Source organism: Vidua macroura, chromosome 5 (assembly GCF_024509145.1).
Source record: "Vidua macroura isolate BioBank_ID:100142 chromosome 5, ASM2450914v1, whole genome shotgun sequence".
Taxonomy (NCBI): domain Eukaryota; kingdom Metazoa; phylum Chordata; class Aves; order Passeriformes; family Viduidae; genus Vidua; species Vidua macroura.
The window spans coordinates 20,932,978-20,958,430 of record NC_071575.1 but is presented as its reverse complement, the minus strand read 5'-3'; the positions used below and the strand labels follow the sequence as shown (position 1 = coordinate 20,958,430).

General features: G+C 43.7%; 2 protein-coding genes across 6 annotated transcripts in view; both read right to left on the bottom strand.

Moving 5' to 3' along the window:
• Window positions 1-1,339, bottom strand: part of CACNG2 (calcium voltage-gated channel auxiliary subunit gamma 2) — a 53,636-nt gene extending 52,297 nt beyond the window's left edge. The window contains exon 1 of one of the 2 annotated variants that reach the window (XM_053977584.1): window positions 1,298-1,339. In XM_053977584.1, coding sequence (XP_053833559.1) covers window positions 1,298-1,307 — 10 coding nt within the window. In that variant the 5' untranslated portion in view covers window positions 1,308-1,339. The remainder of the gene's footprint in view (window positions 1-1,297) is intronic. The other variant, XM_053977581.1, reaches the window with a different exon arrangement.
• IFT27 (intraflagellar transport 27) lies at window positions 643-24,329 on the bottom strand. 4 transcript variants are annotated; one of them, XM_053977587.1, is made up of 8 exons: window positions 24,181-24,327; window positions 20,500-20,579; window positions 19,384-19,443; window positions 18,687-18,746; window positions 17,611-17,728; window positions 17,201-17,310; window positions 16,898-16,999; window positions 643-1,362 (listed from the first exon to the last, which is right to left on the bottom strand). In XM_053977587.1, the coding sequence occupies exons 1-7, from the start codon at window positions 24,212-24,214 to the stop codon at window positions 16,901-16,903; spliced, it is 561 nt and encodes a 186-aa protein (XP_053833562.1). In that variant the 5' UTR covers window positions 24,215-24,327; the 3' UTR covers window positions 643-1,362; window positions 16,898-16,900. The 4 variants fall into 4 exon arrangements, with proteins under 4 accessions (XP_053833562.1, XP_053833561.1, XP_053833560.1 ...); XM_053977586.1 differs by lacking the exon at window positions 643-1,362 and adding an exon at window positions 16,018-16,276; XM_053977585.1 differs by lacking the exon at window positions 643-1,362 and having other exon boundaries at window positions 16,749-16,999.
• Window positions 24,330-25,453: the final 1,124 nt, after the last annotated feature.

Genomic DNA, 25,453 nt, shown 5'->3' with positions numbered 1-25,453 from the left:
CAGCGAGGGGCGGGGGGGGGCAGCCTGCCCCCGCCCTGCGCCTCGCCCGCCGCTGCCGGCACTGGTAAGGGTCGCTTCCCCGCGGCTGCCGCGGAGCCCAGGGGAAGACGGCGCTGGGGCTCTCCCTCGCTTACCGCCTTTCCCCCCGCACCGCCGCCCCCCAGCTCAGCGTCCTTCGCATCCCCGCTGTAGGTACCCGGAGCTGCGAGTGCGACCCGCACACCGCAGTTAGACCCGCACAAAACTTCAGGCAGCCGTTTGTCTCCCCAGGAGGCGGGTGAAATGTAACGTGGAAGGGTAATTTAAAAATAAGCATGTCTTTCTGCTCTTATTACTGTTGTTATGATTTTTAAGTGCTTGCTCTTCACTCTTCTCGGGTTTGCTGCAAGTTGCATATGTCTTGGTGTTGCTCGTTTTCCATCCCTCTGCCTCCCCCTGACCAGTGTTGTGTGGATCCCCGTGTTCTTACTTTCTCTTTGGGGATTTCACTGAAATCCCAATGCCTGCTCCAAGAAGCAGACATTTTGGGAAGATTCTTCATGAGAAAGGACGAATTATGATAATTAGTATCATTTTGTTAAGGAAAGACACCACCAAATTTGAATACCTCCACCCCCTCAACCCTGGGAAAGCAATCCACCTTTCACATCCTCATTTTACACAGAAAGATGCATAAGCTGAATGGATGCAGACTGAAATCTATCACTGCTTAAGTTTTCTGTGTCAGACACAACCCGATAGTACAGGGAACACATACAAAATTGTGCAATACTGACATCTAAGTATGTCATAATCCTCTCTCTTTTCCTCAGCAGTATCATTACACCAGGTTAATTACATTAGTCACCTCCTGGTTCTATACATGTAGCTGCTCATTAATGCAACAATCATGAAGAAAAGAAATAATCTAATTCTTGATGCTACCGATTTTGTTTCTCTCTGATCAGATTCATTGTTCAGTGAAAAATTAGACCAGAAGATCTGCTTTAGGTTCACTGCTGCTCTATGCGGGGGAGCAGTGCTAGGGGAAGGGGGCGCTGGGAAGTTGAACCAGTTGGAGAGCTTCAGCCATGCTGCAATTTCATAACTCCAGTTACCTCTTCTCCCTACTCCCTCTCTGGGTGCAGACTGGGACTGCCCTTCCAGGACAATCTGTCCCAGGACTCATGGACATGAAGGGCTCTATAGCAAGCAGTCAGGGGCCACTGGCTGCCCTACAGACCCTTGATCATTTCCCCAATTTGGAGGGCACAATCCAGGCTGCCCTCACAGCTGAGACTGAGGTAGAGGTGTTTACCAGCAAGCATTCATGGTGTCCAGCATCAGCCATATGCAAATCACCATCAGCAGACGGAAGAGGCCCTAGGGAAGGCAGAAAAAGGGAGAGGTCATAGAAGACAGTGCAGGTTGAGATCACTGAAACATTCCTTGTGGACAAACACAGTACCTAGTTAATCTGGGGGAATCCTAGTCTTGCCCTCTGCCACTGGAGCTGGGGGGGCTCTTTCTGTACCCTGAAGCTGCTGAGCAGCTGGGGATGAACAAGGGGGAAGGTGCATATTGTAGTCTGCATTTTTAGTACTCTGAGTACAACCTGCTGCAAGAATGTGGAGGATGGTAGTTTGTGGACAGGCTCTCTCAACTGTTGTCCTTGGTGCAAAGGAATTTGAGAGGCAGAGGGATGTGGAGAAGACCCCTAAGCTGGTGGGAGATTATGGCTCTACAGGGATGGCCTGTGTTGAGGAGGCTCCATGAGGCTCTTAGCTTGGAAAGCTAGGGAAGGACCTCTCCTCCCCTTATATATCTCCTGAAAGAAGGAAGGGACCTTGAAGAGGAAGGCATAAGGGAAGAATAAACAATTCTTGGGGCTCTGAGAATTTTGGTTTTGGTTAGTGGTTGTTCCTTTCCAACCCCACCCCAATATTCAAATCTTCTCATTCTTCAAAGAAAGATAGAAAGTCTGGGCCAGGAGTCTGAAAGATTCTGAAGAAGAAAAATCTTCATTTGGCTATTCTTGCACTTAAATCCATCAGCCACAAACATCTCATGTGTGGACAAGAAAACCACTCGGGAAATCTGGACCTCATACTTCCAAGGAAGGGTGGCTCCTCAGTTACTCTCTATTCTCAAATAGTGTATTACAGCAACAAGAGAAGGGCATGTTCTCCCCAAAGAAATTGCCAGTGTAAGAAGGACACATTTGCAGGATAGCAATTTCTATAATCTCTGGTTAAGAGCAGTCAGACCTATGAGAGCTCAGCGCATCTCAGGATCAGAACTAAACATGGCTTCCTGCTTCACACTTCCCAATTTCCAGAAATAATTCTCTTCCTGCTACCCTACTTATATATACTCTTAGACCATTCACAATAATCCCTCTACAGTTCTAAATGCCACAGGAGAAGAATGGAACAAAGGCAATGCAAATGCCAGACTGTCCTGTGTGACTGCTTGTGCTGTGGTTAGATGCTGTGCTGAGATTTCGTCTTTCCTACAATTACAAGAATCATTAAAAATTATAATACAAAACAAGAATACAGAATAAAACCGCTGTGGCCGATTTTTACAACAGTCGCATCTTCTGAATAGTGCAACACAGAATGACATCTATAGAAGAGTAAGGAGAGAAATTAATAGTCTGGAGGAAATAGAGAGATTTTAAATTACATTTTAAATTACTTGAAATGAGAAGCTGATGAGACAGGGAGCCACAGGAAGTCTGCTTCCAATGGCAAACCAAGAGTGCTGCTATTTGTGGAGAGAAGGGGCAGTGCTGTAGGAAAAAAAGGGGCACGAGAAAGATGCAGGAAGCGAGATGAAGGGCACAAAGTCGGAAGCAACTCCATGGGATGGTAATGAGACTGAATAGCGTTTGTGGATTGAGTGCTGCAGTGGAGCTCTTTGGCACATAGGATAAAATCAAACAGCAATAGTGTATAAAAATTGGATCTAGGAATCTTCATCCTGGGAGGCCAGCTGAGAAGGAGCTGTTGTAATGAGCTGTAAAAGAGATAGAGTTGGTGCAGCTGCATTTGCAGGCAGAGCAGAGGTGTTAATAGGGAAATGCACCAGCAGAGGAAACGTTAGGAAAAACAAACTGGGGTTAGGGTGATGATCACAGAACTGGAAGCCAATGGGGCCGAGAAGAGAGAAATGAGATACGGTGTATAACGAGGATTAAAATGTAAGATATTCTATTGGAGAAGAAAAAAAGTCATATATCTGTACTGTTAGAAAAGCAGATGGGGTGATCAGAGCAGTCATCACTGACATCCAAAGCAAAGGGTTCCAAAGCACTTAAGAAATATTATTCGCATCATGTCTGCACGCTGGTGGTTTTCTTAGACCAGTTCAACAAACTAGAAAGCCATGGAAAGAAGATTTGTGGGTTTGCCAGAGAATTGCAGGTGAAGGAGTTAGAGATGGAGATGATAGACACAGGGAGAAAAATGCAGATGGAAAAAGCCTCACTGGGCATCTCTTCTTATCTTCAGGTTCATGTAACTTGAAAATCAACAACACAGTTTAAACATCAGACAATCAATAATACAGCAAAGACATCTCTAGAGCAACCCTTTGACTAGAAATTAAAGAAGAAGGGAGATACAGGATATGGAGGTCTATCAACTAAAATGAGCAGATTTCCATGCAAAATGGGTGTGGGGTTTGCCCTGGAAGTGCCTAAAAAAACTCTTGTGATAGACAGGAGTGGACTCTGGCAGGCACCAAGTATGAGATTCTAATGCTGCCATACAGAAGTCCCTCAGGTTCTCACTTATGTCGTCTTCCAAGCTAAATCTTGTACAAACGGTTCATTTAGCCTTACAACACTCCTATAAAGTAACATGTTCATTAGTTTGCAGAGGCACTGAAAAATCCAGAATGTGTTCATAAAGCACACTAAAGTGAAAGTGTTTGTGCTGGTTTTAGTGGGATCTGGGTGCTGTTATGAATGAACTGGGTACCTATGGGTACCCAAGATAAGTGTTTCAGATAGAGTCTTGAAGCTACAACTCCTGTGTTTTCCATGTGAGACTCCTTTTTCCCTTTTTCTTACACAACTTTTCTTCCATTGAGTGGTATATTTGAAGATGGTTGGGAAACAAAAAGTGTCCTCTCATGAGCCCTGAGGGTTGATTTCTGGAAAAAAAGGAATGCCTTCCTTCTCTACTCAGAAGAGATAGTTGGAGAAGACTGAGATACCCAGGATGAATTTTCCACCATGATGAGTTGCTGCGATGTGAACTGTTTTGCCTCCCTTTCTCTTTTCATGCTATGCTAAGGCTGGTATGACAGCAGCCTCCTAATCAATAGAAATAGAAAAAAATCAATACCTGCAACCCATTAGCTCTAACAGAGGGCAGGCTGCTAACAATTCATTCTAGCTGGAATTCTAGTATTTGGTAAAGCACTCTCAGTGAGGATATATGCATATGTATATATATATACACATATATATATATACACACACACAAACCGAATATGACTAGCAGAGAAAATAAGTTGTGAGAACATTCCCCCTCCCACCAGCCTGTCTATCCCTATGTATTTACATAAGTATGCTAAACTAAAGACACTCTTCCCCACTCAGATGCTGTGCCTCATACTTATCCTCTCCAGAACACACCTTTTTCTACACCTAATCTATAATCTCAGGCTCCCTTCATATTGGACTATCTTGAGTATAAATAAATACATGCCTCTACACTCCCTTACCCTGCATTAACCATATATCAGAAATCCAGCTTGAGAGTCACATATTCACAAGCATACAGCCATAGTTTCTCCTTTGCTGTATCCCTAGATCCTTCATGGAAATTCTCTTTTTAGTTCACATTCATATCCAAAGCCAGGCACAGACAGTTCCCACTGACATCTATATACATCCAACCCTGAAAGCATATTCCAGGCAACAAAAAGTTGGTGAAGTTTTTGGCACAGGTCTTGTAATCAGAATCTGCTCTAGGGCCTAAGGCACAGGGAAAAGTCTCCAGAATGGATCAGAGAGGAAATGGGTCTCACTGCCCTTTGTGCCTGAAATATGGGCACCAATAACTATGTTGCCCCCAGTAAAGCCTTTGTCCATTTATCCACTGACTATAACTCGATTAGACCATCACTCCTGATTTGTCTCTCCTGGAAGGAGTGGCTTCTTATGGTCAGCTTCAGAAAGTCCAAATTAAAAGCAGTCATCATTTCTTGACAAACAGTTTTATGAAACTCCCCTGAGGAAATGTACATGGACTGTGGTTTGGTTCTTAAAGAAAAAAAAAAAAAAAAAAGCCTGTTTCCATGAAAACATAGTAATGAGAGAATTGCAAAGAATAAGTCAAAAAAGAGAAAGGCCTTATTTTTTCTAAAGGCTTTCAGAATCTTCTTGGAAACATCAGTGCAATGATAAATGCTGAGGTAAAGGTGAAGCATACAGTGAGGATGGTTTGTGTTGACACTGATCGATATCCTGTGATATCAATCCTCCTTTCAGTGTAAAGGGCACAGATGGGGACAGACAAGAGGATCTTGTGCAGCCGCATCTATTCAGTATCATCATTTAAAGCCACAATCTGGCCCTAATATGAGCTTTTGCCATCTAGACCTCTGCAGCCACAGAGGTATCACTGGGGCTTCCTCCATGGACAGACTTGGTCTTCTAGGTCTGTGGTACTGACACAGACAACACTGCAAGACAGCTATGCCAACTTTCATCTTTAGGATACCCTGAGCTTTACTTCTGTCAGATAGTTTAGGGTATTGGGGCAGGAATATTGGACATTTAACTTCTCTGATGCTCAGTTAGTATATCAGGGTTAAAAGGATTCTTGAAGCAACATCCCAAGAAAAAGAAGAGAAATTATTAGTGTCTAGGATAGACTATTTCATCCCTCTGAATTTTCAGAGGGACAAATCACGAGCAGCACATATCACAGCACCTATTCAGGAGTTCAGTGAATTGGCATTCTGAGAGAATTCAGAATCAGCATATCGCACTGATGCCAGAAACAGGCTAACAATTTTAATGTGAGAAGGATTTACTTCTGTAGTCCCACATAGTCAGGGAGGCATCCCATGAGGTGTAGAAGTACCTAAGACACTGTTTCCGAGCAAGTCAGCTGATATATCGTGACCAAAGAGCTCTTGTATTGTATGAATTCCTAGGATTTGTTTTCACATTACCATTGTAATGGTTTAGGATCCCTCAAGTGAATTCCTATAGAGGAAGTAGGTTAAACACATCAGATTAAGCCAGTCAGATGCTAGACTGGAGCATTATGGTGATGCATAGAAGAGTATTCCATGGATAGAAATTGTCAAGAGGTGGTATTCTCTGCCTTGGGAATAAAGGCCTACTTTAAAAAAGGAAGCAAAACATGTAAGTCTATTTAGGCTTCTAACTCCATGTTTAGACAGTGAGGAACTGTCCTGATTTTCAGCTGTGCTAAGAAGTCAGCATTACACGTTGAATTTAGAGGGGCTCCAAACACCTCTGAAAATCCAGATTTCTGTTTTGATGTTTTAATGTAATTTAACATAGTAGCTTTGATCTCATAAACCAACATATTTCTTAATAGAAATTAAATCAAAAATTCCAAGGCCAAATGGTGGGCTCATCAGTATTTGACACTTTCAGTCATTCACTGCAGCTACTGACCATTTTTTAAAATTTCTGAGAATGATCAGAAAGTAGCATTTATTTATATGGTGGCAAATCATGGGAAGTGAGAAGTCTACTGAAGAGCAAAACAATTCACAGCAGTACACTTGGTTCATACAGCTCCACCAGACCATGCTCAGGGCCTTGATGATGCCTCTCTGCCACTATGTGGGTCTCTTTGGCAGCTGACCTCAGCAGAGGCTGACCAAGCACTCCAGGCCATCCTCCAGGAGTCTGGAATTATGGTTCTCCTTTGTGCTTCTCTAATTTATTTGCTGAGTTGTTATCGTCTTTAACACAGTGAGCTAGTCTGGGAGGGGACACAGGGAAGCATCTCTCAGCCATGCTCTGCAGGCCATAGCAGAGACATGGGAACATACACAGGAGTAGGCAGCTCAGAGCAGGAGAAAGGCTGTTTTTACCCTGGGTTACGGGGGTGGCTGGGAGATGAGCAATCCCCTACGCAGAGCTGGTCCTCCTCCCATGCACATCACTACTGCATTCTCTGACAGGACCCTTTTCCTGTGTCTGTTAGATAAAACTATTCATTTGCCATCTTTCCACTAGCCAGTCTGAAATGGCAAAACACTTCTCTATTTCATAGACCATTGGGACTCTTCTCTGCAACTGACCTATATTGGTTATAAGCTTCATTTGTTCTGGCCTGCACTCCTCTCTCTTCTCCCACATGGAGCACATGGACTGCTCCTCCCCCTCAAACAAACACCTTTACACATCCAAGGACATGGTAAAAATAAAATTATCACAACCTGGCCCTCCGGGAACCTCGGTTTTACAGTTTGACCCACTCTGATGCCAACAGAATTCACAACCCAGTTCAAGAGAGACAGTGAGTGAGAGAAAGCAGGCAGACAGGCACAGACAGAAGGAGATGGAGGAATCAGGGAGAAAAGGAGCAGGAGAGAAACAGGGCTCCTAGTCTAGAACACAATGGAGAAAGGGGGACGGAGTTATAGGGACAATAAAAAACTTAAAATTATAGAAAATTGAAGGAAAAGAGAAAGAAGTAGATGGAAAAAAAAGCAGAGGAAAGTACAGAAGAGAAAAAAATGGTCAAAGGGAAGAGGGGGAGGTCAAGTCAGGCAGCAAAGCAAAATGGTGTCTGTGAAACAAGGCAGAAGAAATAAGAAGGTGCTTATGAATCTGGGCACTACTTTTTCATGTCTCCTTTTCTATTATGAGTACACTGTGAGGAAAAGGGCAAGAGGAAAGGGAAAGAGGATAAATAAATACCTGAGCTGCCATCTTAAACAGTTTCTAATAGTCAAGCTTGAAATAGGCAGCCCACTCTGGTTGCAAACACTCAGGTACAAATTGCAGTTCAGCAGGTAGGAAACTGTCCACACTAGCCTAGTAAATGCCTAGTGGCATTTACATTCCTGGGTCCACTGTGTCCCTCTGTGCACTGGCAGCGAGCTCTGAATGCATAAAAATGCTTCTGTTTAGTACTGGGGAATTGTGCTCTGATGGCTGCCCTGTGTCCTCCTTCAGGTTCCAATAAGAAAACCTCAGCCCCAAACATACAAATGCAGTTAATCTCCCTTCTTTTCATACAAATCTCTTCCTCCCCACTGCCTGATGCCAGCTCATTTGCACTCCAAGGATTCATCTCTAACTAGCATTGTTCTTTTGTTGATCTGCTTTCACTCACCTCTTTCCTTATGGCTCCCCTTCCTCACTCCCATTCATTCAGCTCACCCTTACATAGGCCTGTATAAATACACACACACAGAATTTACCTCCATCTCTGTAGTTATGCACTTATCTATGAATGTAGTACCTGGCTGGCACACATCCCTCTCCCACAGACAATCCATTGATTTCCACACCACAACCCTGCCAAATCTGCCTGTCTTTCCTTCCTTCACAGCCTTTCTCTTGCTGCCCCCCAGCCACTCCGTTCCTTTGTTTCTCCCTACACAGTTTTGTATGTTTTTCCCTCTTTTCAATCCATTCTTCCTTCTCCCCAACTCTGCCCATCTGTATGTCTGTCCCCCCTTCCCAGAGTTTTCTCCAGCTGATACACAGGTACCCTAGTGTCTCTCCCTTTCTCCCCCTGCCACATTTCATTTCTTTGTATCTCCTACACACCCAGGCCCACACTTGCTCTCTCCCATACTGAGAGGAGGCAGCAGCAAAGAATTTGCTGCTGACCGCTGCATTGCTAGGAGGCAAACACATGGCTGGCCTTGTGCAGGCCAGTTTCTGCCTGAGTGCCCCAAGTCACATATCCCCAGCATCATCTCCAGCACTGGGAAAACAGATGGTAAAATAAATGAGCACAGGCTGATAAAAGGAGGAAAGGGTGCCTGCCTTGGATGCTCCTCACCCGCACAGAGATACACATCCGATATGGGCACAGCCCTCTCACTCCTATACCAGTCCAGCTTTGTGCCACAACTAGCTAGCTGAACAGGGCACAAGCTCTTCCCTAGCACCAGATGGAGACGGGTAGGAGAGGGTGGTAGTAGATAGAATGACCAGTGGCTGTTTTTCTGACCACAGCTCCTAATCCTGGAAAGCAAAGTACATGGGAGGAAATAAGCAGTCTTAAGGTCACAGGGAGGGCTGGTATCATGGGAGATGTAGCAGAATTGTGGAATCCTCTGATACTATAGAGTTTTTCCCATCTAGGCTGACAGAGAAGGCTCAACCCATGATGTTCTGCAGCACTACTAACAAGCTACATCAGATTGACTCCCCCACTGGCCAATTGACACTGCCCACCCCAATTATTCATCCCTCATCCCCCCTACAGGTTGCTGCCTTTTGCCCTGCCCTTTGCCCGTCCCTCTGCCCTCAGGTCATTGGTCACTGACTCCACAGTTAAGTCGTGCAGACCACATGGTTTTGTCTTTTGTCTCTGGTCCCTTTGGTGTGGGGGATGCAATAAACCCCTTGCTGGAATGTATCATGCAAAGACCCTTCCTGTCTTTCCTCCGCTGAGCTATCTGTGGTGTGTGCGTGTGCATTGACTTGAAATGGCTGTTCTCACGGCCTTACTCTGAGCAGCTTCTGAAGACGACACCTCAAAGAAGACTGCAGCATTTCTACCACCCTGCCACAGACATATAAGACGTCCACATGCAGAGACAGGAGGAAAAAGGCAAGTGGCATGGACAGGGAAAGGAATCCACAGCTGTGGACCAAGATGGCATTCAGGGATGACTTTTATCTCAGTGAAGAGGGAAAGCCAGTCTACTGGCAGTCTTAGCTGTGAGGGTCATCAAGAGCAATGACATACTCTGCTGAAAGGAAATAGCTCCATACCTCAAAAGGGACAGAAACCAGAGGGCAGGGTTTGCATTACTCTGCTTTTGCTCATACCAGAACCATCTTCTTGTTCTTATCCAGTTCCACAACATTGTCCAAGAATGCTCCTTTACCTCCTCTACTACCTCCCCAGATACCTCCATCCAGAGACTTGCAGCATCCTTTCCTCTGCATTTACCTGCTAGAAGAAACCCATACTTGTTGCTCTTTCCAAACCCACCAGAATTCCTTCCTCATCTAACATTTTCACATCCATCACAGCCTCCCTTTGCTGACAACAGCACTGAAAAGCATTATCTTAACCCTGCAAGACATCTTTCCTAGATACTCTGTTCTGCTGTGCCTACAAGCTGATTTTATGCTTGATGCTTCAACTGTAATCTGAATCTCAACACTTCCAGTTTTACAGTCCTCAAATTGAAGCCACCCAACATCACAGAAATAAAGTCCTAGATATGGTCCACAATGGCCACACATAACTGTTAGACTAAGAGAGAGCAACGCTTCACAGGAATCAAAATTAATTAGCAAAAGTAGAGAAGGGAAACCAACACAGAAAATATTCCTGCCTGGTCAGATGCAGGTTCTCTTTCCATTTCCTGAATGTATTCATGATGCAGAATCACAATTTGGCAGAAATGTTATTGCCTACTCTCCCCCTCCTGCCCCCACCCCCCCTCAAAAAAAAAACCAAAACCAAACAATCAAACAAACAAACAAACGAACAAAACAACAAACCAACAGTTTAAGCAGAAAGGTCATTATAATTTTTGGCAAAGGAAAATAGAGATAGCGGATATAGCACTGGAATTAATTTGTGCTTTAAATGTGTTTATGAAGATGTGTGGGTACCAATTACTATAGATATCTATTTCCCTTCACTCAGAAATTCCCTCAGAAAAGCTGTACCCAAAAATGAATTTCCAACATCTCTTCACACTCTTCCACCCTGATAGTCTGATAGTGCCCTCAGCATACCTACTCTATTTTTTCTGGTCTCACCTGGGTATGCTGTCTCCAGCCACTGCCGCTCACAGCAACACGGCTTGCTGTCCTTATCTCCCCACACTATTCCTAGGTTTATCATTCTGGATCCTTGCTACTGCCCTTTCAAATTCCAGTGTCAACCCTGTCACACAGACTTTAACTTCTTCCTGCCTTGTTCTAATGCAGGCCCTACATCTTAAACCTAAATTGATGGCTACCAGTGACCTTCCTCATCATGGCTCTGAATCCCCCTGTCTGCCCTTGGCCCTGCGAGCTTGGCCCTGAAGATCTCCCTTCACTTATTTATTCTTACCACTTGCCCTTCCACCTGCAAGGTCATCCAGTTCTACCCTGTATCCTCATTTTCCCTCAGTGGCTCATGCAAAAATTACTTTTCCTCCCACTTAATTTTCATACAGCATTCTAAAAGACAGGAGAAGCCTCAGGTTCTCCCATCCCTAAATCCCACCCTCACAATCTGCCTCAGCAAATCATTTGGGCTCTTCATGAAGGAATACAGACCTACATATTTCCTACATATTCTTGTTCCCCTAGTGCTCCTGCATTTTCCCCTCTCTCGGATACAGAAGTCGATCACTTCTGCCTTTTGACCCTTTTCCTCACAGTCCCTAACTTGCAGCCCTCATATTGGCTATTTTTCTAGTACTTGTGCAGAAATATCAAAGGCTCCACATATCTCCAGTTGATGTATATCTGGCTGGAGGGAAACTCATCAAACTGACCCCATCCCTGACCCCAGCTTGACATGTAGGGTCTGTCACATTTCCCTTTTAAACATTCCCAGATTAAATCTCAGAGACGAGGAAAGGGAGCAATTCTAAGCTTCTCCTGACAAACAACTCTAGGGGAGGAAATATGTGAAGCCATGACAGAAAAACAAAAGACCTCCAAGGCTTAAAAAAAGTCTATCAAAAATTTCCACCAAAACCCCAGGTTAGAAGAACAGCCAGTGTCTGTAACAAAGTTACACTGCAGCAAGCTCTGAAGAGCCCAGATGAAGCTGCCAGGACTCAGTTGGTGGTCTCCTGCCAGGAAATTACACCCCAGGCTGAGCAACATCCCCATCTCTCAGGTGACTTTGACAGGGAGTCACAACAGCTAAAAAGCCCTGGAAAGACTCAAGACTGAGTAGCTCTCTTCTTCCTCCCTCCCCCAAGCATTGCTGTTCCGGGTCAACAGAGCCAAGGGCAAATGGCACAGAAGACATTGTTCTCCAGGCAAAATGAGAGCAGAAGGAGGAAATAGGACACGAGAACTAGAGAGATGATGTGCCCCTAGGCCAAAAGAGATGTTGTGAGGCTGACATGGCCCTTGAAGTGCTCCTGCTCTGATTCCACCTTTGCTGCAGAAGGTCCGAGAAATCCCTCAGCCCCAGGTTCCACAGAGTACCATCTGCAAGATGGAAAAATTACTTGTTAAGAGCAAGCAAAGGTGGATATTGTCCACCAAGGAGCAGATATGAGATAGGAGAATGCATGGGGAGACAGGGGTCCCATCATGCAGGTGTCAATAATAGGGATGTCTTCCTGCCACTAGTAAATAATCTGACATCACGCTGCTGACTTTGTGCAGGTAGATGAGACCAGAACTGCAAGCAACGGCCACCTGAACATCAGAAATACAGAAATTATTAAAAACAGAGCACAACCTTGAGTTGCATAAGGACCCCCACAGATCTGCATAAGCACCAGCAAAAAGCAGTTGCTGCCTCAGAACAGAAATGCAGTGTTTTCCCTGCTGTCAGCACCTGCGTCAGGCTCCCAGTTTCTCTTGAGATACAGCTCTTAATTGGGATAGATTGTACGTTTTCTGCCCAGCTCCCAGTTTAATTGCTAGTTTATGACTTAGCCTGTTTTGTGCTTTCCATGCTACTTCTTTCCTCACTTAATCTAATAGAATTATAGAAAGTATTGCTGGGAGGACCTCAGGAGGCCACACAGTTTATCCTTCTGCCCCAAGGCAGTATTTCATTTTCAACAACATCATGTGTCTTTTGCTATCAGGTCAGATTGGTCCAAGATGTATAGTGGGTAAAGAAATGAAGCTTACCCAGGGGAGTCAATTGGCATAAAAGACTAAATCCAGCTCCTCAAGTCACTGAAGTTATATCAGAAATAACCCTGGTCCAAATGGTGTAATTTATCAGATCAGTCTTTTAAAATATGTCCTTTCTTAAGTTTAAAGTCTTTAAAATGAACAAATCTCTAGAAGAAACTGTTTTGACAGCCCCATTTCAGTACATTTAATGCTTCGTTATGAACAGCAGTGACCACTCCATTGTTAAGTCTTAACAAATCTTATCACAGTGTGATCAGCTTTGAAACTCCTATTAATTCCCACAATAAAACCTGATCTTTCTGGAATTTTACATCCTGAATTTCACTCCATAGTAGACTATGTCTGGCAAGACAAAACAAAACCATTAAAGCCTCTTTAATATGACAACTTTACACAAATGAATTTCCTGTAAAATTTCAGAATGTCAGACAGCTCCTTAAAGCTTTTTCTTCCAAGACAATTTGACTAAAAATTCCATTTTTGTTTCCTTTTGTCTATTAATCTAAGATGAAAAGTCTTGCAGCCTTGGGAATAGATAATGCAGAAATTAGAAGGATAAAAAAAAAATCAGCTGGTGATGTATCAAGCTAAGTAAAGCAGGGCACAAGTATAACAGAGATTCTGTGCAGACCCACGAGGACCAAAGAAAAGGTAAGAAGGAGGGACTCCAGGGAGGAAAGAAATGGTTTTGCCTAATCAAACAAGCAAGCAGGAAAAAGGACTACATATCTATGAAAACTAGTTAAAGGCCTGTTTGTTTCCTTCCCCTTCTTTTGAAATTTCAGTTCTTGTTGAGCTGGGTATTTCTGTGTTGTAACACTCATGCTGAGCACCTGCAGCACTGCACAGTTGGACAAAGCAGGGGAGCTGTAAGAAGACAACAAGCTTCCTGGTCAGCAGACAGGCTTTCTGTCTTCCTCCCACTGTTCTCCACAGCATCTGTAATTCAGACTGATGCTAAGCCTATAAGCAGCAAACACACATCCTCACTCTACAGATGTGACTGCCACAGTTAGTAAACAGGTAGGAGAAACTTAACAATGGCTCCAGACTCTTACTCATCCTGCCGGTCCAGCTCACTTACTCACCACCCTGAACTCCTTCACACAGAGACAAAATTATTTCCCACAATCTTCCTATGTTTGGCTCCCATGTTTTCTACCCCCTCTTTACTCCTAGCCTCTACAACCAAGGTCACAATTAAGCCAGGAAAATAGCAACAACCACCACTTGCATCAGGCTGGTATTACACAGCACATTAGCCAGGAAGGACAATATATTACACTATTAAAACAGATTTGAAAGGGTTGAGATTGTTATTGTCAAGCACACTATTTTGAAGGACATTAAACTGTGTCCACACTAGTGTTTGAAAGAGTCCTGTAAAAAGCAAGTTGGACAACATGCTTTAGACACGACTTCTTTTCTAATTGTGGTTGTGGCCTGTGGAAGAGGGAAAGGGGCAGTGAGTGAATCCCTACTGTTAGCTAATTAGATCATACATTTCCTCTCTCAGGCAATACATCTTTCCCTGCATGGGCTGCCTTTTTCTTCACTAACTTCTCAAAAGCAGCTTCCCTATAAATCACAAATCACCACTGCAAGCATTCCCTTAATGAGCTCCTCCAGCTTTTGCATTTCTTTTATAAAGCAGCATTCACCAATGTTCATCTTACTGATGCATTTAGAGTGTTTATTTGAAGTTATGGGAAGTCCTTCAGGTGCAGAGAGATAGACTCCCTGGTTAAAGATTGCACAGAATTCATTTTATTACCTATTCCTAAGGCATTCTTCCCCCTAGATACACCATGTCACAGGTGACATACACATCTGGTATGTTATTTTCATGTGAAAAAATATGTGTCTTGTTTTGTGATCACATCATCAATAGAACTAGAGGGAAATGAGATACCAAATAAAAACAAACCTTCTTTAGTTTTTTAACTGGATCAGCGCAGCACCCAAAATATCTTTTATTCTTACTAGAGTAAGAATAAAAGGTGCAGATACCAGGACCTGCAAGGAAGAGTCTATACACCCTATGTAAATCAACATAAAACACCCGGGATTAACAAGACAACCCATGAAACATACAAATGCCAGTAATGCTAATCCAATGCAAAAAGAGTGAGTCTTCTAGTTACCCTAAGTTCATGGAAGAGTCCTTTCTTCTTTGGAGAAAGGAGAAGCTTTCCCAGCTTGTCCTGCCATTTTTGAGTTGGCTTTTAGCAAAAGAATCTCTTGTTTTCACTTCTTGTAGATTGAGCTCCTACTCATCCTCTTTAACCAGTATTCATGCTCCCTAGCGAGTTCTCAGCATCAACACACTGTTGCCAGTGAAATGAGGCCAGTGCTTCTCCAGATCCTTGAAGTGCTTCATAAAGTCTGCTACAACATCTGCAGCCATATTTCTTACATTCAATTTAATGTACTTTTCCTAGCACTGGGCATAAAAGTTATTATAAACCATACGTATAAAAGTCTTGAAACACAGATTCCTGAAAAGACTGCCTGAAAAATCACTCAGTGCTTACTCTCTACAAAACTCAGCTTCCCTAGGCCAAGAGAGTTTACCATAATCAGGAAGATAATGGTTAAATTTTTGAAACTCTTGGTGTTAAGCTCAGTTACAAGGCACTACCTTACCACAGATGCTTTTGTATACTGCATTAGCAAAGACTCTTACACATGTAACATCAGTAGTCCACACAATAGAGCAACTCTCTCTAGGCTTTTACCCTTTCTAATATGAAACTTCTAGCCAGACACAGCTGAGTCAGAGTAACTTAGCCAGGCTGTCTTTCATTTCCTTAGTGCTGTTTCCACTAGCAACATCAGAACCGTGGTCTTTTATCTGAAATTCAATGACAAGCAGAGAGACTTTAATAAGAGGACTCTGATTTTGAGATTGAAAACTGAACCTTAATCAGAACAGTATTGCCAAATTCAGCTGACAAAAATGACACAACAATACCTAAGATGATAAAGACATGAAGAAGAAAAGGTAATTTTTTGTAAGTTTTAGATTCATCTTTAGAACAGAGAAGGTATTCTTGCAATTTGACTTCATTTTGCAGCTAAGCTTATTTGGATGTGCCTGCAGGAAGCCCTTCCTGCTCACTTCAAGGGAGGTGGCAGCCTCTGAAGAACTCCTGTGACCTGGGACCAGCAGAGGGCACTGCCTCACCAAGTGACAGCGGTTGGACGCGACACAGCTCCCACCAGGCAGGGACAGTGAGCCACGCCGAAGGAAAAAACCAGATTCTGGAAATTAGAAACATGCATTAGTCACCAGCATATCAGTCCTACAACTGATAAAGGCAACACTGTTAAAACTGGCCTCCACCTCTGGCACTCCTGGAAACACACCTAAATCCATCTCTGCCTCCACACATCTCAGTCTCCAGATGTTGATTTTAAGGCAACAAGCCTCCTCCTCAAAACGCTTTTCAAGGGGTAGGGCCAAATCGGTCCTGCCCTGCAGTGTATGTATCAAGGCTGGCTTAAGTCAAAAAACATCCTGTCAGCTTCCTCTCTCCTTTTCCAAACCTCTACATCCCTGCTTGCAGCAGCAGGAAGTCTGTTCAGACAAAAAGATATTAAAGCAAAGAGCTGGCAATTTCCATTCTATCCTCCCCTTTTACTCTCCGCCTCCTCCAACCTAGCAGACTTTCAATGAGCAGAGAACCAAGTTAGAGGACATGAAAGGAATGCTGAGGTAGCAGCTTCAGAAGAGTGTCTTTCTACTTGCCTATTTCTAGTTTATTTTGAATTACCAGAGGATGACCATGAAGTAGCAAATAGCTCATATTTTTTCTTCTCTCTGTATTCAGTCCAGCAGGATTCTCAGTACTAGAAGAAGCTTAGAGGATAAATAAATCATACCAATCAGGCTAGTGAGTGAAAACTTTCCACTTTCTCTTTGTACAGTTGGTGGAATAACTTTGCCAGGATGTGGAAAGGGGCCTCAAAATTTTTCATTTCCTTCTGTAAAGAAATAAGAAAGTTGTCAATTGCAGATGGAATAAGCATTTGACTATTTCTGCTCTGTTTCACCAAAGAAGGATTAAAACTGAGTTAGATGACAAACAAGGTGAAAAGAGTACCCAGTTATCTTTCTCTGCCTGAAAGAGAAGATAACTTTACAAACACCCCCTTGCACAGATGGTGAAAGGAGCAGATACTCACCACTGACATCTCACAGTATTCCAGGCCATGTTTCTCAGCCCACTCCTGTGCTTGTTCCTGCTCCACAACTCGACGATCAGCTAGGTCTGTTTTATTCCCCACTAAGACACCTACAGAAAAAAAGTCATGAAAGGAAAGAAAAAACCCAGCTCATCAATGCTGACTTGTAAGCCATAAATACTGGAACGTTTGTAGAAGTAACTGAAGAAGCTGTAGGTGTGGTGAATAGTCTATAACTACCTAAAAAAGATTCCAAAAGGAAACATATTCAAGCCTTATCTGCTTTTTGATAAAAGCAAAGGACTTGGAGGAAGCCATGTCTGTCCTTGACTTAAAATAAATGCTCTATTCCACAGCTCACCAGAAACAACAAGAGGGGAGTAGATAACAAGAATCACACCCATTCTTACCTGGGATGTGCATCCCAACTGCTTGAGCCCTCAGCTTCTCCAACCATTTGTTACAGTTGTCGAAGGATTGCTCATTAGTGACATCATACACAAGGCACAGGACGTTGGGTTGCTCCCACTGCACAGCAAGAAAGGAACACTGTCAGCTCTAATGAAACCAATGTGGTCAAAAGCCAGGCTGTAAACGTGGCAAACACAGCTGCTAAGATGAAAATAAAAAGCCTAACACCCAGGAATCTTATGCCCTGGCTGAGGTTTCACATTTCAATTGACCCAGCTAAATCACTGACATTGGGAGAGGTGGCCTTGCTTTCCTTGCTAGTCCTGTCTGTGCAGCCCTGCCCCTTTACTTGTATCAGCTCTGGAACTCTTCTGATCCCCGGGGAAGCTGATTTTTCATGCTGAATCAGCACAAAATTAATCCTAGGAAAAAAGTAGAAAGGTTTTCTTCTTTCTTTCTCAGTTCGAGAAGCTGAGCCAGCTTCTAGGGAAGACCCTTGCAAACCAGATCTAGTGCAAGTGTAAAAGTGGAATCGCTTTTGTAGACAACGATCCATTAGGTTGACTTAGCCATCTTATGAAAGCTTACATCAAATAACTGATTCTGCTTCTCAAAATGAGGTAGCACAGTAGAGAACTGTGCAGGGAAAGTCACAAATATGTGAAGGAAAAAATCCAAGGGCAGGATTATGCTCAAGGACGAGAATGAATCCTGTTGGATCAAAAACATCACTGTAGCACAAAAAAAAACACCCTCCGACTGTTGAAGTTGCAGCAAAACAGATGTTTTTCTAAGAAATAAAAATAACTTTAAACAACAGTACACAGACATTCTCAGTTAAAGTTTCCTATTTCTTTTGTAAGAAAACTGCCTATCTGCTTTCCTTTCTCTGGAAAGTATTTCTTCTAGTACTTACACAAGTTTTAGTGAGGTAGAACAGGATGCGCTGGCAACTGAGGTAATTGCTCCCATTTACACTAAAGACAAAGTTTGCTACATCTGCCAGACTGGGGAGCTCAGATCTTCAAAGCAAAAGCACTTCTTTGGAAGAAGAGGACTGTTACATAAGACTTACCAGTTTCTCCAGCATTTCAGAAAATAGATCTTTTCCTGCAGAGTCAAAAATGAAGAATTCCTGAAAGCGGAAACAGAAAGAAGGCTCTTGCCAAGAAAAAATGCTGTGTAGGGAAAGGTTTTGGAAGTAAATACTGCAACTTGTAACTCCAACATTTTATTCAGTACAGTAGTGTCATGTCCCTAAGGGACAAATTCCCCGCACTGAGAAAACTCCAGATAGTATGAGAAAATAAATAGTCATTTTTCAAGTATAAGATGTAAAAGAGTTACTTCCAAGGTCCCAAGTCTAGTTTCCATCCCTACTGGAAACAGAATATGTGGAGTGGGACAGTAACCTCTACTATCTATACAAAATTATATACATTCCATTAATGGGAGTATAGGGCATTAATGAGAAATAACAGATAAGCTTTGGCTTCTGTAGTTCCAAGAATCATGAACTAAACCTGAGTACCCTAAAGGACAGAACATATTCTCAACAAATAACTTTGGTTTAAAACATTGTGTTGGATACAAGTATATGAAAATTATATTTTTAAGAGTAAACTAACCCTGGAGTATCAATAATTATACATGATCAGCAACTTAACTGCCCCATGAACATGCATAGTGATCTTCGACCAGAATGAGACTCACGTGGGGCTTGAGCTCTGGATGTCTCTTTCTGACCCAATTTATGTCACAGAAAAACTCACCACACTATCACTTGTCTCTGGAACTGATACAGCCTTCACCAACAGTTCTATGCCCGCTGTCTGTCAAGAAGAATCAGGAAAATGAGGATCAGGAGAGTTTTTAAGAGCCTGTCTAACTGCATACCAACCGTGCATTGGATTGAGGCAATTCTTGTGAATCATTACAATTTCATCAAACACAGATCACTGGAAACTCACCAATACTCCTCCTAGCTCTGGTAACCTAATCTCACGAATATGTCAAAGACTCGTAGATTTGCTCAGCTGGGGGAAAAAGGAGGAGAACCAAAGAGATTTGCTTATGTACAGAGTATTAGCTGAAGTCTGCAGGTCTACACTCACTCTCGCACTGCTGCTCTAACGCACGCCTTAGAACGTTTTGCACTAACCATGTGATGAGCTAACATATGGGACTGAGATTATTTGTGATTTTTCCACCTTTTATCTCATTCTGCTTTGTAGCTCATTTGTTTGTTCTATTTCTATCCTTAAATTTTGGTTTCCATCTTTATTTCAATGAATAAACATATTTTAGGTTTTTTTTTAATCCACACTCATATTTTCCTTTTTTTACTTTACTTATATTTACTTTTATTTTTATCCTGCTTCTGATTAGTCATCACCATTGATTCTTACACTGAAAGACTGCAAACTGTATCCTCTTCATCTGGGAACAGTTTCTGTAGATTATAATTATCTTGGGGCTATGCAGCACATCTTGGTGTTTGCACAGTGATAAGCACACTGTCCACATCCACATTTAATAGTTGGAATTAAAAGCTTTCTCCTTCAGCAGGGCTTTTTCATAGAGTAGTCCCTAAAGAGGGGAAGCTCTCTAACACCACAAAACCTTGTGAAAACATTGGTTCAGCAGGAAAATCACAAGATTAACTAAATTATTCTGCCTAAGTTTCAACACCAGCACCTACATAATACAGACTTAGAGAATGTTAAATGTTTTCTCTTCAGAATCTAGGGTGTAAGAAAGAAAACCATCTAAGATCCCACCTCGAATGCCTCAACTTAAAATCATATTTATTTTGTTCTAGGCCTCTCAGTTTTCCCACTCATCTTAGAAAAAATTTAGACAGCAGTCTGAGCCTGTTGTATGCTTACCAGTGTGTAGTTCTTCTGAAAATGAGCCCCATCACTGCGAAACATCTGGGCTAAAGCACTCTTACCCACAGCTGGATCGCCTGCAAAACCAAAAACATAAAATATTTTTGTTTCACACTAGAGAATCTTATTTTTCCTCAGTTCTGATACTATCACATGTTGTAAGAGCCCAGATGCTCTAACTCTGAATACAGGCAATTTAACTGTCACATGAAGCACAAAACCATCTAAAAGGTAATACCCACACAAGGAAATGAATATTGCCATTATGCATACTGGTGGCTGACATTTGATTTCTGACCTATGCACAACAGCAAAGGACTGCCAGATCAGGGTGGAACTGCTGTTCATTCTAAAATTCATGCTTACTCCACAGCTCTTACCTAGGAATTAAAATTTCCCAGATATGTTACCATGTAGAGAAAATTGCAATGTGGAAAGGGACTGGGCTTCCTAGGAGGCTATTTTCTCTCCTTAAGTTATCCATCTCCCCAGACTCAAATCCTTGTTATATACTGAGACAAAGCTGCTTAAGCTGGTAACACTTCTCAATGAACTCTTCTTGCTGACCCTGCTAAGAGAGCAACTCTTGCTGACTCAATGCTGCTGGTGGCTCATTAGTCGCATCCTGGGCATAACAGAAGCAAACGTCAGAGAGAAAGCACATGGCTGGAAGAGCCTGCTGATTCATCCTTGAATGGAAGGAAAAGCAAGGGGCTTTGGTTTTTGCTCTTCTAGAGCCAAGGCTTTCTGATATGGCTTGCACAACACTTCAGGCAAACCTGACAGCTGCCTACTTTGGCCTGCTCTTACAAAACTCTGTGAGATCCAAAGCAATCACAGGATCGCAGAACAGAATATGCCGAGTTGGAAAGGACCCACAAGGATCACTGGGTTCAACTCCTGGCCCTGCACAGGACTATTCCCAAGAGTCACATCATGTGCCCAAGAATATTGCCCAAATGCTTCTTGAACTCTTTCAGGCTTGGTGCTATGACCACTTCCCTGGGGAGCTGTTACAGAGCCCAACCACCCTCTGGGTGAAGAATCTTTTTCTAACATCCAACCTAAACCTCCTCTGACACAACTTCAGGCCATTTCCTCAGGCTCTGCAGAACTCACATATGCCCATATTACTACATGAAAAAGATCATAAATCATAACCCTTTCTAAACAAAGACTTAATGCTTCCAAAGAGCTTATAATTTCTCCACATAATGTCTCACTAGCCTGGATAGTTAAAAGGACAGGAGCCAATACTTAAATACCTCAGTGGTTCAAGCTTTACCCTCAAAGGCACACTCATAACAGCCAAGCCTGGAATACAAGTCTTTCACACGATGTTGTTAATAAATAAAGCCAGAAAGGAAATATTTTACATTAAGTTCTTAATGAATAAACCAAGAAAGGGGTATATTTTTTACTCCATTGCAGCTTCCTAATGGTGTTTTGAAGGAAATTGGTAAAGCTCTCTGCTCACATACTATTACAAAGGAGGAAGGGTGTTTTGGATAGTGACAATTACCCCTAGATGTATTAACCAAATGTAGTTCTTGTTTAAACATTTTTAGCATGCTTGCTTTCTTTGAGCTGAGTTGGGCTCATAATATTTAGACAGGAAAATCTGGTAAGTCAGCTTGCTTGTTCTCTGATCAGTTCAAGCCTGTGCGGAAGACAACACTCTGTTCTGAGTGGAAGCTATTCTGTATTTCAATAGACAATTAGATCTGTCTTTGTAAAATGAGATAGAGAGGCACACATTGCTCCAAACTGTGCAGGCATCAGCCAGCACAAATTCTTAACTAATGCATTGCCTTTCTTTCACTTGACAGCCCCAGGTGTTCTTTCCCTCTTTTTATTCTTTGCCATCCTCTTTAGCCCATCACACCAGTACACTTCCTCAAAGTAAGTTTCCTTGCCCTTTTCAGTTTAGTCTTGTGTGCCAGTAGTGCATCTCACAGTATATATTCTATCCATATTTCTGTTATTCTGCCAGAATCTCTAGAGTCTTTCAAAAATGCCTGCTACTGCCAGCTGTCTCTCTACAATGAAAACCTTTGTGTAGTGTCTCCACAGTAAGCTCAGACAACAGATTTTTTTATTTTATGCCTGTAAATGACCCTTGAGATAACACAGGAATTATCTTCTATTGTCAATTCAATAGTCTCAATAATAAGAGCCCTTTTCCCCTGTTCTTTTTGACCTTGGTGTATCTCCCAATTCGGTGTCACTGGCTCTTCATAACCATTTCCTTAGGTCCACAAGAGCTCCCAGTTCCATTTCTGATAGGTTTGCTCCTCTCTATGTAATTGCATTTTCTTGTTTCCTTTAGGTTATTGTGTTTACTCATATCTTAGGTCCTTTACACTATAGTGTTTTTTTCTGCAACAGAGAATCTAATTTTCCAGGTCTGCTTCACTAATTTATTATTTTTAATAATACATGGATATTATTGTAGCACATAGAAGAATGACATATGGGATAGGACATTCCTGTTCTTTGTGCTGTGAACAGAATTGAAAAGGTTGCTCCAGACCCAGTAAGGATTAAGGACATAAACAGGTCATCCAAAGAAAACTTATGTGATTTTAAAATGGTCATGGAATTGGCCTTTGGTAACACTAAACAGCAAAACTGGACAGACTTCAGCAAAGCCAGTATATTGGGAGCAGGAAACTTCCAAATTGGAAATGATGCCTATGTTTCAAGCATAGAAGATGGGCAAGATATTCATGCTGTTCACAGCAGTAGAGCCACAAGGGAGATCAATTCTCTTGCCTTTGCCAAAGACCACATCTGGCTTTGTGTGAGTTGATGGCCAGCTGCTTCTGAGGTTAAAAAAGGCAAACATTTTATTCTGGATTAAATAATTTGGAATGAAGAGTTAAACCTGGGAGTTGACTGCACACAAAGGTTTTATGGATTTGTGCTTTTGGCTGAGGCTGCACAGAGCTTCAATGTAGAGGGAGGGGAAAAAATAAAAAGCTCTTTCATAAAGTGTTAACAGCCAGCTGTACTCATTTTCAACACCTCCATAACCCATCCTGACTAAATAAAGTGGTGTCTTCACCTCATTTTTCTTCTCAGGTTAGCCTCTAAATTATTTGAGGAAAAAGATGCCACTGTGAAGTGCTCATCCTTCTATTCTTTGTTTAGGCTTTACCTTTCTATCATACTCTCAGAATCATCCTAATTTCTGACATGAAGTTCTCACGTCAGCCCAAAGCAAGACTCACAAATGAGGCAGGACTCAGCTGCCTACCCTTGCTCCCTTCACGCTTTCTCCAGCCTCTGCACCCACCTCTCCATCCTGCAGAAATACTCTTTTTGGTTTGTATTTGCGTTTTTCCCCCCTCTTTTTCAGATCCTGTCCTTGGATTTCAGCCGATCCAACTACACCTCACACCCTCCCTGGGCACTGCTCGACTCCACGTGGTAGGCGGGGGCGGGTACCGAATGGAAACAACACACACGACTTCACTGCTCCCGTCCCCAGGCAGCCGAGGTCTTTCCTTCTCTCCCATGGCCTCTTTCCCCACCTCTTCTCTGGCGAGGCGGCCCCTCGACGAAGGGCTGCGGGAAGCCGGACCGCCTCCGCTGCCCGCCTCGCCCGACCCCACGGCGCCCGCTCTAGTCCCGTGTGGGCAGCGGGGCGGATGGGAGCGGGCGGGCCAGACTCACCTGCCAGCAGGCACTTGGCAGCGAGCTTCACCATCGCGCCGGCCCGGGGCAGGTGGCGGCGGCGGGCCCGGACAGCGGCAGCGGGCCCGGACGGCGGCGGCGGGGGCCGCCACAGCGCTGAGCCGAGGCCTTGGCAACCGCGTGGCCCTGGCAACCGAGCGACCACACGCCCATACCCATTGGCTGCGGGCCCTGCTCATCAAGGCCACCAACAGTTATTATTGGTTCTCTTGTTTCTCCACGCCCACTAGCCGTGCTGTCAATCAAAGTAGACGCACCGCCCCTCCCGGTGGCGCCGCGGCGGTACGGAAGACGCGAGGGGGAATTCTGCCTGGCAACTAAGGATGTCATCGAGAGCCGGCTTGTTATTGGGTAGAACATGAGGGCCTGCACCACGGGGCTGAAACGACCCTCTGGGAGCACGGCAGAAAATGACAAAAGTTACGGGCAAGGAGCTGCGGCAGCCCCAAGGCGGGAAGAGGCAAGCGGGGCGAGAAGCCTCCACTTCCTGCCTGTGAGCCCGCGGAACGCGATGTTCCGTGCGGAAGGGCCCAGGCTCCGTGCGCCTTGCTGCGCATGCGCGCGTCAGGAGCGCGGCCTGCCCCGGCCCGCGCGTCCCTCGCGCCCGGCCCCGGCATTTGGGTCACGCTTCCCTCAGGGCTCGGGCGGCCGCGGGAGCTGCTCCGGGCGCCGAGCTTTGCTGCGGCGGCTTCAAAGTCGGCCACGAAGCCGGGTCAGCACGGCGGGAACAGGCGCTTTGTGAGCCCGCTCTCACCCTGTGGGAGTGGAGCTGCACTCCTTCCCTGGCCGGGCCAGCAGCTGATCTGCTCTCTTTTGCACACTTTTCCTTGTGTTTGGCCTTGTTAATGTACTCACGGAGAAAGTTCTCTTGCTTGCTGATTTCTTAGCTGCTTTCTCCTTCCCCCACCCCCGGTAAATTTTTGTAGCCTTTCACGCTGCAGTGGGTTAATTGCTTTATTTGTTTTTTCATATTTTTAAAACATTTCTAGAAAGCTCTCCCTTGGCTACTATTAAACTATTTCTATGCCCTATTTTATTATTTGAACTGATTTTCTAACTTCCTTAAGCAGTCCAAGTGAGTGGATTTGGGTGGGAGCCAAAATGGGACCACGAAGCTTCCTGGGTTTTCCCCTCCTTGCAACCTCTTTGGAAGATCTGTGCCACCAGAAAGCATGCCATTAATAGCAATCCATACCTTTTTTACGGTACAAACTTTGCTTGGCTGCACTTTGGATTGTTTATTCTGGAACAC

Excerpts from the sequence above, each read along its gene's own strand:
- IFT27 (XM_053977587.1), bottom strand. The coding sequence starts at position 24,214 with ATGGTGAAGCTCGCTGCCAAGTGCCTGCTGGCAG. Across the intron at positions 18,747-19,383 it reads CAGAGACAAGTGATAGTGTG|GAATTCTTCATTTTTGACTC; the intron begins GTGAGTTTTTCT and ends TTCCGCTTTCAG. Across the intron at positions 17,000-17,200 it reads AATACTGTGAGATGTCAGTG|AAGGAAATGAAAAATTTTGA; the intron begins GTGAGTATCTGC and ends ATTTCTTTACAG.